The following is a 16,872-nucleotide window of genomic DNA, read 5'->3' as shown; positions in this document are numbered from 1 at the left end:
AGGAGCAAGAGAAAGACGATGAAAACGAGCTCAATGTAAACAATGCATATGCCCCCAATTCTATGCGTTGCTTCTGGGAAAGCACCTTCCTCAAGAATTTCTCGCACTCGTTCGTGCAGTTGCGACAGAATGCATTGGAGCGTTCTGGTCCTGTTCCACGTCGCATTCCGCAACAGCAGCGTGACACAAAAGCGCTACCACTGTGAGAGCGCATTTCCACATTCCACAGGGAAACAGTACGTCAGCTATAATGGACTGCCTTGAAAAGAACAACAAAGATCGAAAAGCACCTAGACAATAAACGCTTGCCACTCCTGTCGCGAATGGCTGCTGGGAAACCCACTAGACAGGAGCAATAGAGCAGACGTACCAGTTGCCTGTTGTAAGAAGAAATGAAAAAAAAGAAATAAAGCCGACAAGAAAACGCCCAATGGGGGTAGATGTGGAGAAGTGAAAAAGGCAGTGGTATTCCATATTCCATTCTTTCAGCGTAGAGACGCATATTGCATTTCGTATACAGAGGGGGACCGGGGCCAGCTTTGGCGCGCAGTCGATAACAGCGACCTGGAAACCAGAGCGGAGTAATCAGGCGAAGTGCAGCCGCTGGCCGCACAGCGGCAATATGGATACAATAGAGGCGTTTGCACGCTCCCTGGGTCTAGCTCAGGCCAGGCCAGAAGGCCTTTTTGCACTGCCACGCCGGCGGTGTAGTACGCTGCCGCAGCCGGCATTGGGGGATTCCTCCCTGCGGTGTCGTTGCCATCGAATCTCGCTCGGTGATCAAGGAATGCCGGCGTTGTTACACCAGAATAGAGCTGCGGACGCGGAGAACTGACGTCTCCTTGACAGGCTGGGCTGGCTTGTGGACTGAGTATTGGCCGTCCGCCCAAGTGACTGACCCTTTCGAGGTAGTTGAGATTGAGCACATGGAAGATGTGGACTGGGTGGGTAGGGTCCATTGACTCACCCACGTATAAAGATTATGAGACCGCAGAAATGAGAGGCGTATTTATAGTTAGTATTAGTCATCGATAGCGGTTGCCATGCTGTGTACGAGATTTGAGGCTGTTGCAACCGTAGGCTTTTGAACGTAAGAATTACCCACGATTACGTTACTTCCTAATGCGAAATTTGAGCGCAGCTTATCACCTGTTTCGCCTTTTCTATAGATGGAGGCAAATGTTTCGAGCAAGACGCGTATGTACAATTACAGAGACCTTTTTTTTAATTTTACACACGTATTCCTTCAAGAAACACTCCACTAAACAGTTATTGGCATTCATGAAAGAAGCTTTGTGGTCCGAGAAATGAAGAGAGCAATTGAGTTATCGGGAGGTTGCGGAATGCAGCGCGTGGGCAAATAGGAACGTTTCGCGACGAGCAGATAACAGCGACCAACTGATGCCGCTGACGCCGCTAGCGAGTGAAGCGAGTGAGAATGGGATGCACGCACCGTGATCTGCTGATAGCAAGCCGCTGTTTCGGAAACTGAAGAGCACCCTCGCCGCCACGCAAGAAGAGGGGGGGACCTCCTCCTCCTCTTTCTGCATGGCGGCGACGATGTTCTACGCAGTCGTGTTGTATGGACTCGCTAGAGGCGTCAGCGGCATCAGTCAGTCGCTGCTAGCTCTGCCGTTTAAAACATGCAACTATTGTCAACATTGTAGCATAACTAACATTAAGGCGCCGTTATCAAATTTATGCAAGAAGTGAAAACTGGACTATTGAAATATTTCAATATGCGCGCAGAGTTATGACGATGCAGCTGCTGCTGTCGTGGCAGAATCCGCATTTGGAAATTTTCTCCTGTTACGACGCAAAACAAACCCGAGCCCTTTTCTTCCCTGCATTCCCACGGCAAGTGAAGTACTCTTTAAGAAACTCGCCTAAAGGGTAATTAATAATTAAAAGCCCTGCTGTTGTTCATATGCAATATCTTCCCTTCGGCTGCGATCTCCTATACTCCCTTCGTCCATCCTGGTCATTCACTCGCTTATTTCCCACTGACTTGAGTACTTTTTTCAAGCTACTAGTATTACGTGACCTTTCATGTATTGTGGTAAAAAGCCATGCGTTTTACGACAACGTGTGGCAGGTATGTTAAGAGCAAGCTTAAGGACATGTAGTGAAAAAAAAAAATAATGGCCATTCTTCATTCACTGTGATTCACGTCCCGTACGCTAAATCGTTGCGGTGGCGAAGTTGACTGCATTACTTTGCACGCTTCCGAACAATACGTCAAAGTGCGCAACTCACATTGTCTATGAATTGGAGGGACGCTTCTCACAATGAAAAGCTCGCCATCTCACAAGCAGACATGACCGACTGCGTGCGATAAAACAGCATTGTACTGGGCTTTGAATGGAGGGCTTGAATTTGTAGCTCTGCCTTCCGAGTATTGTTTCATTGCATTTTCTAGGCGATTGCATGCGTTGGACGGGCGAGTTCCGTGATTTAATAAACGCGACCGGTAATTTTGTTTTCAGGGCTTATTCAGCATAACGTCGATTATTTGGCTCACTGCCTCTTTCAAAAAAATTTATTTGTAACCAGCCTCTGCCTGCAATCAATAAAAGTCAAATTAAAATGAAAATGTCTCATGAAAGTAAATTTTATTCCTTGGTTTATTAAATTGCTCAAGTTTGTGCACTTACCCTGATCTCTTTAGGTCTTTGAATATATGCGGAAAACGCCTTCGACGCTTTTATAAAATGAAGGTTGGTTACAGACATTGTTTAAATATCAGCGCAACAATGTAGAATAAGAACTGCGTTGTTTACAGCGCAACCTCGCGCTAAAGGTTCGACTACTGCTCATACAATTCCATTTCACTGTCTCCGGCTATGATTTCCCAAACGCCACGGGCGGACAACTGCGATATGCTCCGGTCGTTTTTATTTATGACGTATTTCTTCACCATTCTACAGGGTCGGGAAATCTTTTGTGTCACTGTCAGAGTGATTAATCACTCTCAAACCAACGTTGTTGGGACAGTGGCATATGTCGTCCGTGATGCACAAGGTGACATATGAGCTACCCCGTTTCCATGGGCCCTGAAAGTAGATTTTAGAATTCAGCGGCTTCTCTCGTAAGCTTGGTACACTTTTGATGCCTTCTCGTATAGAAATTTACTTTTACTTTTGCTGTCACCTCTTTATAGGCTTAGGCGAATGAATTGAAGTCAGTTCCCTTTAGCTTCTCTGCGTAACTATTTTATTTCAATTTATAAGTTTGTGCGCGCGCGCGCGTGTGTGTGAGTGTGCGTGGGTGTGAGTGTGAGTGTGCGTGTGCGTGTGCGTGTGCGTGTGCGTGTGTGTGCGTGGGTGTGTGCGTGTGCGTGTGCGTGTGCGCGTGCGCGTGTGCGTGTGCGTGTGCGTGTGTGTGTGTGTGTGTGTGTGTGCGTGTGCGTGTGTGTGTGTGTGTGTGTGTGTGTGTGTGTGTGTGTGTGTGTGTGTGTGTGTGTGTGTGTGTGTGTGTGTGTGTGTGTGTGTGTGTGTGTGTGTGTGTGTGTGTGTGTGTGTGTGTGTGTGTGTGTGTGATAACTTTACCATGGCTATCTTTAAAACTTCGCAGCGTTGTAAAAGGCGCCTAATCCAGTTAGCAGACTCGCCATTACTCGCCTCTGAACAATGCATTTTTTTCACGTTCCGCGGTTTTCAAGGTGGCAGTAAAAACCGATGAAGTTATGCCGCTTATAGTAACCTGTTTCGAATTGGCAAGCGATACGTGGACCGTGTGAGCCTTAGATTCTCTACAACGCAAGAAACGAAACATATATGTCAGCAGTAGCTCGTTTTCTCAGGCGGATGTGTTGTCGGACTAGTTGGTGGAATACTTCACGCATATATAGTTGCGCGAAAAAAAGACCAACACATACGCTCGTCATGTACCCTGTCTTCTATGTGTATTTTTTTTCGCACGACTATATCATGTCTAAAGTTTTCTAAGGCCTTCTGCCTTGAACTTGGGGAGGGGTATACAAGAGCTTGAAAAAAAAAAGTGGACACACAAAAATGCGAACATGTATACAAACATATGAGCAACGGATATGCCACAACTTCATTCCATTCGGGAGCTGCTACGCTGAGCTACCGCCGCAAATAATTGACAGCCTCTGAACCTTAAAACGAACCTCTGGCCAAGTAAGGTCCTTCATAGTAAGGTTAGTCTGCTCTCTAGTACGTTCATGAAGGGGTTAGTACAAAGTTTAGGTACAGCTAGTACCACGCTCGCTACAACTTGCCACAACCGAGCGCTGGCAGTGCGCATAGGAATATCCAACTGACTTTTACGATGGCGTTACATTCCGGAGAGCTGCAGATATATCTGCAGCGTCGGGACGATCCGCGCCTTTACACGAGCTTCAAGCGGTACCAGAGGGGGGGGGGGGGGGGGGGGGGGGGGGGGGGGGGGGGGGGGGTACTTGGTATACTGAATCTAGTTAATGCCAATTTTTCCGCTTGCATGCCTGAAACTACCAGGATTAATGGGGTTCACAGTTGCAAGTGTGTGGCAATGAAGACAAATTGAATGGCTGCTGGTCTAATTGAACGCAAGTACAATTTGAAGAACACTGGAGCACTATGAAACAGTGACTTAGCAGGGGACACAGTGCTTACTGGTACCCCAAGGAGTTTTATTCTCAGGCTTCAATACATACACAGACCAACAATATCCCAGAGCAACCAACAGGCGCGTGCCAAAATTTACGAGGAAAACTATTATCACGCAATCCTTATTTGATCATCTAAAAAAAAAATCACTCTCTTCCAAAAAGGCCAGCTGACGAAACTGCTCGGAGTGCTTATCCGCACGCTCTTTGAGCCGCGCATTCAGAGGTTGCACTTCGCGCTCTTTCGTGTTCAATCGTTAGAACTGCGGCAACTACAAAGACAAGGAGGGATGCCCTCGGATATTTTTGAAAACAAATGTTTTGTTTCGTCACCCGGTTAGCCTCTTTTAGCGATCCGTCGATTAGTGTTTCTGGAAGAAAGATATACTTTTTAGGTAATCATGTGAAAATTGAACGTTATTGCTTATCTGCGTAAAGTCTGACACGTGGCTTGTGATTACTATAGGTTTTTGTTCGTCCTCAGTGTATACAATAAAGGTTCTGGATAAAAGCCTTGTATTGCGAGCGAACTCAGCGTTCCCTCCTGCGTCATTGTTTGATATCCCTTTAGTTTCTTCACGATGAACATACACCAACTCGCTAAGTTGTCTGTCTTGGCACAATGCAAGTGCGACCGCCTTCACGAAAGCCACGCTCGATCAGTGTGCGGAATACCTCAGCAGCCAAACTTAAGATCGATTCATGCTGGACAAAATATCCCACGAGCGAAGTGCATTCGGATGCTTTTGACGTCGACCAGGCAGAAAGCGACACTACGAGAGTGACCACCGATCATATAACAATTTCTTCAGCTTTTTCTACCATCCCCGTCTGATGCAATTCATGACAGCCAAATTGTCGGTACGATCAACCTGGTAGCATCATTTCCGGTGAGATGCTAACTGATGCAGTAACACTATTCCTAGTTATACGCCAGGAGACTCCTAGATTTAGAACAGATCCATGCAAATACCATCTTTAGGAAAAAAATAGGAAATTACATGAGGATCAGCAGTATGTGTGGCTGTTTTTTGTGCTCGCATTGCTCCGGTGACTGAGATAATCAGAGAACGTTCGTAGAGCTCTCGCGGAACAAAGGGAATTAACGCCCTTGCTGATATAGGTGCGCCGCATGGTATTTCCGACTAAGCCTAAACTGCGCTAATTTCTCAGCACAGCATGTACGGTTCTGGCGCACCAATCAGGAACCGTTACAAACACAACGGCACGCTGTCCTGAGTTCTAGTTATTACTCCTCTTTTCAGTAAGTTCATGAGTTATCCAGGCTCGCCAGTAACAAAATGTGCGAGTGATGAATATTCCGCAGTTTTGCTTTCAGTTAACACTTATGCCGTTTCTTGCCGTAACCTAGAAACGTGTTTATTGACAAAATGGTTCTTTCTGCAAGAGCAAGATGGCGTCCAAAAGCTGAAGTGAACTCCCATTTTCTCCGAAAAATATAGAAGTGTAAAACGTAGCTGTATTTGCGGAAAAGCAAGAAACCCAGTTGACTCGCCCTATATATGACATCATCAGCAGATGCGAATACGGTACTTTTTTTTTTTCGCGAACTAAACCGCTTCGCTCGCCAGGATTTGGTACTTGAGTGAAGGATGCTTGGACGGCGCCTTTCCCTGCATCTAAATGGCTACGTTGGTAAAAACTCGATACCTATTAAAAAGCCACTGCGATGTACCACAACGATCCAAGACGAAGCTACAGAGCAACAGAGCCAAAGAAAAACAATAATTGAAAGGCTTTACTCTATTATTCTTTGTTAGCGCGTTCGACGCAGATCACAGCTCTGGATGGATAAAACTGGTAAACGTGTTCTGTGTACAGGCTGTCTCGCGTGTTACGAAACTTACACACTGGCCCAAAGTAATCTGTTACCATGACGACGGCGTCAATTCCAGTACGATGCTCGTAATCATGCATTTCTTTAAAGGGACAGTCATTTGTGAACAAAAAAACAAAAGGAGTGGAGAGAAAAGTTGTATAAGGAAATAATGTCTGATAGTACCATGCAACGGATTATTTCGCAATCAGGCTTGGAGTAAGGAGGCTGTGCGAGCAAGGACATGTTAATCAAAACGATGTTGTTCTAGGGCACGGTTCGGTGAATTCTGGAAGGCGGCGCTTACATGGGAGCGTATGAATGAGGCGATGCTAATCTCTCACCGAAGAGTCATGGCTGGCTGATCATCAATGAGATAAAATTACACTCCCGAGCTTTTCTGTGTTTAGCTTGCAGCAGAGAAATGTGTCCGTATCACGACAGCAAAAATATTTCCTCACAATGTCTTCACACGGGCTTGTCTGTCTAGTTGTACGCTTCAATTCCTTGACACGTGGCAAGACTTTCGCAACTAAGGCTGTTGTGCTCGAGAAAATTGCTAGCTTGTTCAAGCGAGCGTTGTTTCCCACGTCTGACGTTATCAGAGAAGAAAAAAATTATACGGAGGCAAATTTTTGTTTTCTTCATCTTTTATCGTGGAGTTCGCCGTGACGGTTCCCGATAGATTTGGACTGTCCAGTGAGCCATGACCTTGTGCCTGATCGCTTATCACGCATGACAATATCTGGCCACAAGTCAAGGAGATAAGAAAACTAGAGATATCTACTAAGAAGAATATAAGCAAATAAATAGCCGGCCAGCTGCAAGTATCTATAGGGTTCCTTCTAATTTAATGTCTCAGAATTACACTTCTTACGCGGTTCTCAACATGAACTCACCAAACGCGTATAATGCCACACGGTCTTCACTATAAGGGTTACAAGGAAAAAATCTGAGCTGTTTTCGCTGGGTCGCTGAAGTTCTTCTTTGTAGCCGTATAGTGGCACTTCGGTAGGGTCAAATGAGAATGATTATTAAATTATACGCATTTTAGTCTATATCACGAATTCCGTAAAGCACGTGGGGTAAAGGTTATTAGAAATAACAGTTATTGTACTGCCTCAAATCCTCTGTTTCCTCCACCTAAATTTCTCGTAAGCCTTAGCACCGCAAAAAGAGAGTTGCTTCAACTCGGTGCACAGCTAATTTGTTTCTAGACAGAAAAAAATATGCTGCACTAAGGAACACCTTATTAAAGTAACTTTAAAACAAAACACTTTCGGGCGTTCAAATAATTAATATTTTCAATATCTTTAAACCAGACACAAAGAGCTCAATGCATAATTTTCCTTTGTTCATGTGATTTGCGGCCGGTTGGATTGAAATTGTAAGAATAATTGTCATCGCAACATCTGTTAACTGTATGTCAAAATTAGGATTTATTTACTGCAGTTAGCATGCATGCGGTTATTGAAAACTTAAACATGGCGGAATTTGATGACTGTTTTATTTTGCAGAATTTATTAACGTTCCTGTGTCGTTAGATATGCAAGTCCAAAATATCAACATAGAGCCTCTAATTAGGCATGCGAAACAGCTGCAGTCGGCAGGAGGCCCCTAAATACTTTAACGAGACGTATGGTGATCTGTCTCGCCTTAATGTAGATTTATAGCATGACAAGGATTAGCTCATGGCTATATAGCCATCGTCTGAAGGAAGAGCCCTAAGATAGGTTCACATGCAAGCGATTTAGCGAACTTGGCGACGAGCGGCAGCCACAAAGCGAACCATTTCAAACTTCGAACTACGTTTTTATCGCCGCTGGAGTAGCTGCGATTTCTCAAAACAGGTTTTTGCGTCGTCGCGGAAGAAATCGCGAGCGTTTTCGCTCGTATGTGAAACAGCCTTCACCCCGCTCCGTACGCACAGATATATGTCGGTTTCGCAGGCTAAAAATAATAAAAGCTGGCAAATAACGAAATGTTGTCAGCGTCTCGTGTCTCTCTACATTCTTGTCAAGTGATGTGCTATGGGTCGCATGCCTTGGCGCCCAACCACGCCGCGCTGCTGCGCCGCGCCGCCGCCTGCCGCCATGATTGCGGTGCACGACGCAGACGAACGCCTTCTCCTCTAGCACGATTTCCTCGCGCGACTCATTCATATTGCCGCTTGGAATGCGCGAGAACGGGAGATTCGCCCTGCCATCACCGCGAGCGACAGGAGCAAGAAACTGCCTCGTAAATTAATGTCACTTCGGACGCGCCTAGCGGCGTTGCCTGCTTGAGCCGAGGTCGAGGAACGCTGACCCCAAGCCCGGATAAGAGTCAGTGGCAGCAGCGCTTCTATGAAATCGTAGAGTCGGAATAGGAGAAGCCTGATTGTTACCCTAGCAGAGGAATATTCTTTTACACAAAGATGGTCATCCACGTTTACAGTGGTCGCACCGAGTTAAGCTGGCAAATTTAGTTAAGCTGGAAAAAGGCCTGTCTCAGTGTTACTCTTAATCTCGAGAGATGGCTTTATCATCGCTATTTGTTAATTTCGAGCGAAGGTGGGACCTTCATGATTTGGTCATATATTTTTCTCGCTGGGGTTTCAGAGTCTAGCGTTAATGAGTCAAATAACAGTGACGCGCTATTGCTAAGAAAGAAGAGAGCGCCACTCACGGTTCAGGTCCAGTGACACCGACGTGGATACGGGCACGGTGTGGTTGTTGTTGGACGCCTGGCAGCGGTACGTGGCCATCAGGTCAGAACGCTGCAGTTTTCCTATGACGAGGTCGTTGCGCACAACACCTTCCCCGGCGGTAGAGTACGAGTCGTCCACCATCTCGCCACCTAGCCACCACGTCACCTGCGGTGGCGGACGACCTGCGAAGAAGAGGTATCGATGGTGTCATTTCTAAAGTGAAGTTCTCCGTACGTGAGCAAAATTTGCGGTTTTCATCAATTTACCGTATGTGCTTCTATATAAGTAGCAATTTAAGGAACGGCTTAGATACGCAGCTAAAGCAGATATACCAGTAGGTAAATTTGGATTCGAGAGTTATAAATATTGCTCACAATACGCGACGCCAACGCACTAAAGCTGTAAAAATGGCATGCAGGTAGTGCCTCCACAAAACTCCACCAGAAGGCAGCACTGGAACCATTACTCCTCCTAGCTTCGGACCCCGCCGGGGTGGCGCAGTGGCTACGGCGCTCGACTACTGTTCCCAAGGACGCGGGATAGAATCCCGGCCTCGGCGGCCGCTTTTCGGTGGAGGCGAAAAGCAAGGCGCCCATGTGCTGTGCGATGTCAGTGCACGTTAAAGAACCCCAGGTCGAAATTCCCGGAACCCTCCACTACAGCGTTTCTCATAACCTGAGTCGCTTCGCGACGTTAAACCACACGAACCAAACCAACCAATCCAGCGAACCTTCTAGCTTCAGACAGCAGAACTACTCGAGGGCATGACTTTGACCTCAGGCAAGGAACTTCATGGATAGCCATGTGACATGCCGCGTGGCTACCACATATCAGTCGGCAGCCTGCGTGTTATATGTGAACGGCGCTTGGAAGTTCGCGATGAGCGGGCGTGATGCTTTCGTGAAAGAAACGTCGCTTAAGTATTGTAGCTCCTGTCGTCCCCTTTTTTTTCCCCTTCAGGTTTGCTATGCTTACACGCGAGAAAATTTTTGTCTTTCCTTGGCTTTCAGCTTTCTGATGTTAGCTTAGAATCGAGGTTGGCCTCGATTCCAGTAGATACTAAACGGTACAATTTCTCTAAATATTTGTAGCGCTTTTTTTGCGTAGCAAGATGGCTCGTCATTCCTTAAATGTTGTATATTATCAACAAACGGCCAGATATAAGCTTAATGGTGAAGATCTTTGCTTTTTGTTTTGTATAGGCGGTGCAAATAGATGCCAGTGTTGCAACTAATGAGTGGGGTTTTAAGGCAGCTAGTACATGCTAAAACACAATTTCAATCGCCACTCGTAAATGACCTGCATTGCATGTTCGAACTTCTCTTTCTTTTTTTTTCGCGACAATATATTTAGTGTCTATTGAAACCATTTCAGCTTTGATTAAGTCTGAGCACTGAATCTACCTCAGAAGACCATAGTTTTCTCCCACACGAGGAAAAGTAATCTTGTTAGAACGTCGGTTAGCGAGTGACCAAGGTTTCCTTCTATTGCTTGTACATTTTGTGCTGTCACAGGATTGTATCATTTCTTGCAACCCCATTTATCTGATACCCAGCCGAGAAGCACTAATCTTTAAATAATGATGATCAGAATGAAAAATAATAGTGGCTTTGTTCGCCCCATTTTCAATAATCTTGCTTAATAGCCTGAATACATTTGGTCGGCACAACGGACGGCATTGACTGTACGAGCGGTAACATGATTTACCGGTCCCTACTATTGTTTCCAAATAACAATAAAGTACAAATTAGCGCCGTTTCTTAGGCTGATAAACATTGTTTACGCAGAGATAGCAGGTGAGAGGACGAGCAACTATGTCAAGAACCCGGTAAAAGAAACAGTAAACAACTTATTGCCGGCTTTTACTTCCCGAGTTCAGTACAGTATCTATTAAGGGACACTGCGGTATGGGTATCGCAGTACTGAGACAATAGCGTTCCGCTGAGTTGACTTTAGTTAATGCTGGTGATTATTCACCGTTGCCGTTATAACAGACAGCCAGTTAAGCAAGCTTTGAAAATCGCAACACTGCTAACATGTGACTGGTGCATGAAGCATATTATTTTTCATTCTCCGGTTGATTTTAATGCCAAGAATTTTGGATGCCGAATTGATAAGATGAGTGGTTTCTTTTTTTAGAGTAGACGCAGAGTGAAATACAGTTGTTTCTTTGGGTTGGACTTAATAGCCAGGGAAGGAGGTACGCGACTTTCTCTTGATATTTGACTTTGAATGTTCGATTACATTACTCGTTTTTCGCATGATAGACAACGTCAACTTTAACTGATCAGAACAAAATTCATTTGGCTGTATAACATCGAAGGCACAATGTTAAAATGCGCATATAAATTTGTATGGTGAGGGGGCTGCCATGAAAGAAAAGTTTCAAAATCGAGTAGAATAAAAAGCAAGCACCTTTTACAGCTCATGGTATTAAGGCAGTCTATCAATTTGCACGCCCTGATGCAGGGGACTATAGGTTTTCGACCGCACGCGCATTACCTTACGACAGCACATTGAACGGTTCTATACAACCGGAAGCGGGGAAGCAACGGCTGCGATACTGATCGCTATTGCAAGCTTATCAGCTAAACTTCATGAGACGGTGACAATGCAGCGTATAAGTAAAACCCCTCTTTGTTCGAGCGTTGAAGGGTTGCATTGCCGGAACCTATGGCAAGCGTTTCGGTGATCAATCATATTCTCTGGCGCTCACACAGACATGTAACATAAGCATAACCACTCTCGACGCAAGAGATCGCAACGTTGCATAATGCAGGCATTATGCGCTCGTTATGAAGTTGCATTAGTGCCAAACATATATAACGTAAAAACGTGTGACTAGCGCTTTGACAAGGATTGGCTTTCCCTGCTGAGAAATATGGAGCCTCTTTGTCAGCTACGTTGAAAAACGATGAATAAGATGGAATTACCGTTGGGCGCTCTAAAATTTATGACTAATCCATGTAGGACCCTTTTGTTGGTGTCAACTGAAAGGAATGTGTCGTAGACAAAGTCTTATACATTGTCCTTTATTTCTTCTCTCTCTCTCTTTGTTCTCTACGTCTTCAGAGTTTATACAAAGGGAACTCGTGCCTGCAGTGTTCTTTAGCCTCGGTCTTGTGGAAAAATAAAACGAATCATGCAAACACACAGGCTGACGCAGTGGCTAGGAAAACTCTCCAATAAAGTAGATTAAAATAGCGTTTTGTGCATCATCTTAGAGGACTTTATGTAAGGTGTCCTTGATAAATGTAACCAAGCTTTGCAAAGATATGCGCCAGTCACATGGTCGCATTCTTAAAATCTTAATAAATAAAACTGCATAAATGCAAACTTTGTTGATACCACTCTACAAATACTGTGCCAGGCTGTCTTTAAAGACAACCTACAATTTCTAACTAGTCACGATGTTCGTCAAGTTCATTGTAATAGCTAATTAATCCTCACTCATTCCTTACCTTTGGAGAGCGAGAAGACTGCATGGTAGGCCACGGACTGAAAGGCGCTCAGTTGGTGTCGTTTGGATAAAATATTCTGTCTTTATTAAATGTTTGGTTCATTCAGCAGGGATACATAGTTCCGTATTCCAGAAGCTTTTATTTTTATTTCATTTGGCCGCACGCCTTCAAGACGGCAGCATCATAGGAAAGCAGAGAGCACAGTCTCAGATATAACAAGATAGCTGGTCTCACCGTCGGCGATAGCCAATCACCAGTTATCATCTGCTAACCACCATTAACCACTGGGTCACGCAGTGAATGCTGGTGTAAGGTCAATGATCTAGTCGCTTCCTAGGGCGTGGTTTTGTCAATCAGCAACAGTGAGAATTCCACAGGAGGAGATGGATCCGGCTTTTTGTTTTGCACACAAGAAAAATAAAATGACTTTGAATTTGAATTTCAAATGGAAGCTTATGGACTAGCGCCCATAGTATGGACTAGCGCCCATAGTATGGACAGCATACTGGTGTAAAGTACCTATACGATTCCTTCCTGCCTTTCCATTTTCGAAATTTTATAACACCATTTGCTTTAGTGCGTTCGTGTTGATAAAGGCAAAAACATGTGGCTCGAGCCAAATTAATAACTTCTGACCAATTTATACTCAATATACAGTCACGGTCAAAACTTTCACTGTTTATAGACCATCCATTACTTATTCCAACAAGGAGATGGTGCAGGATCTTGGAGAAAAGCCCTGCTCCCGCCAGCTGTACAACGTGACTACAACTGAATGCGGCAATCCCCAGGGTGCTTAACCACGTAAGGCTAGCTCTCACAGTCTGGAAGAAGGAAAAAACCACCAAGAAAGGAAAAGACTGGAAACTCACGAGAGAGATGATAGAAAAGAAGAAGATGGGAGGGGAACACAGGATCCCGTTTGTGAAGAGGTGACACTAGTTTGTTGCTTGGAGAGCCATTTATTTTGATTATGCTCGTTAAATTTAGCGAAACCTCCCTAGTTTCGCTATCGATCAATAGTTTTGGTATCGCTTCAGCATCCAGCTTCTACTTCTTCTTAAAGTGATTAATCAACGGGCAATAAAAACATCGCTGTAATTCGGACCATTATTTCCCTGTATTGTTGAACCTCTCTACCGAGAATAGGTTCAATGTGTGCTCACTATGGCGATATTAGTTCTTCCCTACTTCTCTCATGGATCAAACGGTTTCAAATTCAAGAACGGCGTGATCTTAGCCAGTATTTCTGACATTTCCTTTATTTTAGAGATGCGAGATACAAATTGGCAACTTGTGTAGAGGGGCGCACCGGTAGGAAGTGAAGAGAGTGCTACAATACGACCGGTGGGTGAAATCTTACGTTTATTTTGCGTAAGGCGAAATGTGGAAGCCGAAACGCAACGAAATATAAAAGTATGGAAGAAAGCGTCTCATTTTTATTAGCATACATCGCTGATTGCAATGCGAAACCTATGCAATGATCCGATAGCATGAAATAAGCAGCAAACACGCGAAATATAACTGGTGCTTTCAGAAAATCAATACGCATTGAAAAAGTACATGCAAACCGAAGGTGTCAAATATGTTGTGGCGCTTCGGGAGAGATGAATGAAGATAGTGACTTAAAAGGCAATGAAAAGTTGGAGGTGCGAAGAATGTGAGAAAATAGTGTGGAGAGACGAGGCAGACCTCCCCGCCAGCAAATACTGAAAAAGGGCAACAGATGCTCTAGTGGCAGGAGCGATACAAGCCTCCAATCCCAAACCAACCCCTAAAACACCTGTTAATGATTGAAGCACGTTCTGCTTTCCAAAATGTTTTGCCTGCTTGTGAAGCCACCGTATCGCAGGTGGCGCTGGTATTTGCACATATGTCTATCGAACGCTTTCTCTTTTATAAATAACTTTTCTTTCGAGTTTGTATGAATTGATTTTTTTTTAGTTTTTACGTGCTACCGTGCATCAAGATATGACTGCTTCAAACTAGACAGAACCGTACTCACCCCCGAGAGCTTTGCAAACTAGCGTCAACGCCGAGCCCTCGTTGAATGGTCCGATGATTGGTCGGTTTCGTAGAGGTTCACCGGTCCGATTTGTTATCACAACTTCAGTTGGAGGCACTGTAAAGGATAAGAATATGCAAACCGTGAAGTGTTCGAAAAATGTTTGCGGTTACTTAGTACATAAATATAAACTTTGTACACTTAATAGTCATGCTATTATGCTCTTTGCTAATGCCTTCATCACCACCCTGTTATTCCTTTGACGCATTTATTACTGCGTGACAGATGCATTCCGGCAAGTGAACGAGGCAAATAAAAGCCATTTTGTCATACGAATCAGTGCACACTGCATGATTTTTTATGATTTTATGGTTCATGACGCAACGAAATCTTGAGCGGCATACGACTGAGCGGAAAACACTGTCAAATTTTTGCACCGGTATCTTTAATATGACATAACCCACGTCCCTTTGTTTTCAGCTCGCAGGGTCCTCCCTTAAAAGCTCACTGCGGTAAAAAAATCCCGCAAAAGTTTTAGAATCTACATAGTGACATTCGTTTGCTGGAACAGAAACAGGTGCAGCCTATTTTTGGGATCCACAGAAGCGCCACATTATGCGAAGAGCCGCAAAAAAGATAGTACTGATGAACCTGCACATATATCATAACAAAAGAACCGCCAAATAGCTTATACACTGTGAATTCAATAAATAAATACTCCGAATAGGTAAGCTTGCATGAGACCCAGAACCAAAATCCCACTGCACCCATGCTACTGACACCCCGCCGGGGTGGCGCAGTGGTTACGACGCTCGACTACTGTTCCCAAGGGCGCGGGATCGAATCCCGGCCTCGGCGGCAGCTTTTGGGTGGAGGCGAAAAGCAAGGCGTCCGTGTGCTGTGCGATGTCAGTGCACGTTAAAGAACCCCAGGTGGTCGAAATTTCCGGAGTCCTCCACTACGGCGTCTCTCATAGCCTGAGTTGCTTTGGGACGTTAAACCCCACAAACCAAACCAAACCATGCTACTGACACTCTCTTTCAGCAACGTACCGCCGGGAGCTGTGCTGGCAGCGCTAGGTGTACAGCCTGCTTGGAATCAAACCCAGAGCGGAAAAGTGATTCGGAACTAGCAACTGCCAATTATAAAGTATATAGGCGGGTTACCAGTGCGCTAAAAGAGAGAGAAAAAAAATACAGGGTCTCTTAGATGTCTCTTAGGAGAAGAATGGCGTAAGCCTACCCTTCCTCTTCTATAATTTGCCTCTCATCGCTTGCTTCTTATCGGCGTTCGTTGCAGTGCTACATATAATTATAATTGGTTTATAAGAAAGGAAAGACACCGCATCTGTCACACTTTCTTCGGCAGGTGTGTTTGAACGGTACACAATCGCTCCTGTCGCGTGGAATTCCAAGGCGAGCATAAAGTGTGGGTTTGAAGATAAGAATAAGAATAAGAATAATGTTAATTTACCATCTTGAGGATGTTGGGTGCGCCAGCAAAAAGCCAGTGGAAAGGCTTGACGAGGCCGACACACCCTACAGAGGCACTGCAGTGGTACATAGAATAATATTACTTTTACAAATAAGAACAAACATAAATCAACCGATTTTTTATTATCTATACATTTGTCCAGACTATTTATTTATGATGGCAGGAATGGCAGGAATGCTAGACAAGGAGAACACATCAACCGAAATTTCGCGCACAGCTTTTAGGTAGAACTCTCGCGCACAAATCTAGCGCACGGGATTTCGTTTCATGAGCCTAGAAAGACGTTCGCCTTAAAATCGATATAGTTTGTTGTCGAAGCGGCTTCGGCAGTGGAACCGGACACGCCTTTAGACCTTGCTTAATATATTGGCTTCACCGCATGACAGTTATGGGACGTGGTTAGTGAGTGCCGATGAACGGAGGTGAGCTTCAAGCACACTCTGCAGTAACCCCGTTACGTAGAGTTTCACAGCACTCACAACGCCAGCTGGTGCCCACAGCCAGGTAGCCCTGCCAGGGAGCCCAGCGAATAGGAATCGAAAGGCGTCGTTTGGAGATACACACCTTGCAGAGGCGTGATGGGTTGTTCGATATATGTCGAACAAGTTTCACATAGCTGTTTTGTATACAAATTTAAGGGTAGGTATCATTGGTCCTAGAAAAGGGCGAAAATAAATTTTTGGGTACAATATATTTGGCCTTGACTGCACTGGTCCTGGGGGAGAGATGACAAATTGTTCTTGAATATATCTTGCACAGCAAGTGTACACACAT

General features: G+C 44.9%; 1 protein-coding gene across 4 annotated transcripts in view; it reads right to left on the bottom strand.

Moving 5' to 3' along the window:
- Window positions 1-16,872, bottom strand: part of LOC146185894 (nephrin-like) — a 710,707-nt gene that overhangs the window by 96,697 nt on the left and 597,138 nt on the right. For all 4 annotated transcript variants that reach the window (XM_084606825.1, XM_084606824.1, XM_084606827.1 and 1 more), the window contains 2 exons: window positions 14,605-14,721; window positions 9,117-9,320 (listed from right to left, as the gene is read on the bottom strand). In XM_084606825.1, coding sequence (XP_084462951.1) covers window positions 9,117-9,320; window positions 14,605-14,721 — 321 coding nt within the window. The remainder of the gene's footprint in view (window positions 1-9,116; window positions 9,321-14,604; window positions 14,722-16,872) is intronic.

The sequence above is a fragment of the Amblyomma maculatum genome, chromosome 6, assembly GCF_055883805.1.
Source record: "Amblyomma maculatum isolate TAMU_Amacu chromosome 6, ASM5588380v1, whole genome shotgun sequence".
Classification (NCBI taxonomy): Eukaryota; Metazoa; Arthropoda; class Arachnida; order Ixodida; family Ixodidae; genus Amblyomma; species Amblyomma maculatum.
The sequence above is the reverse complement of the archived record's forward strand: the minus strand, read 5'-3'. Positions and strand labels throughout refer to the sequence as shown.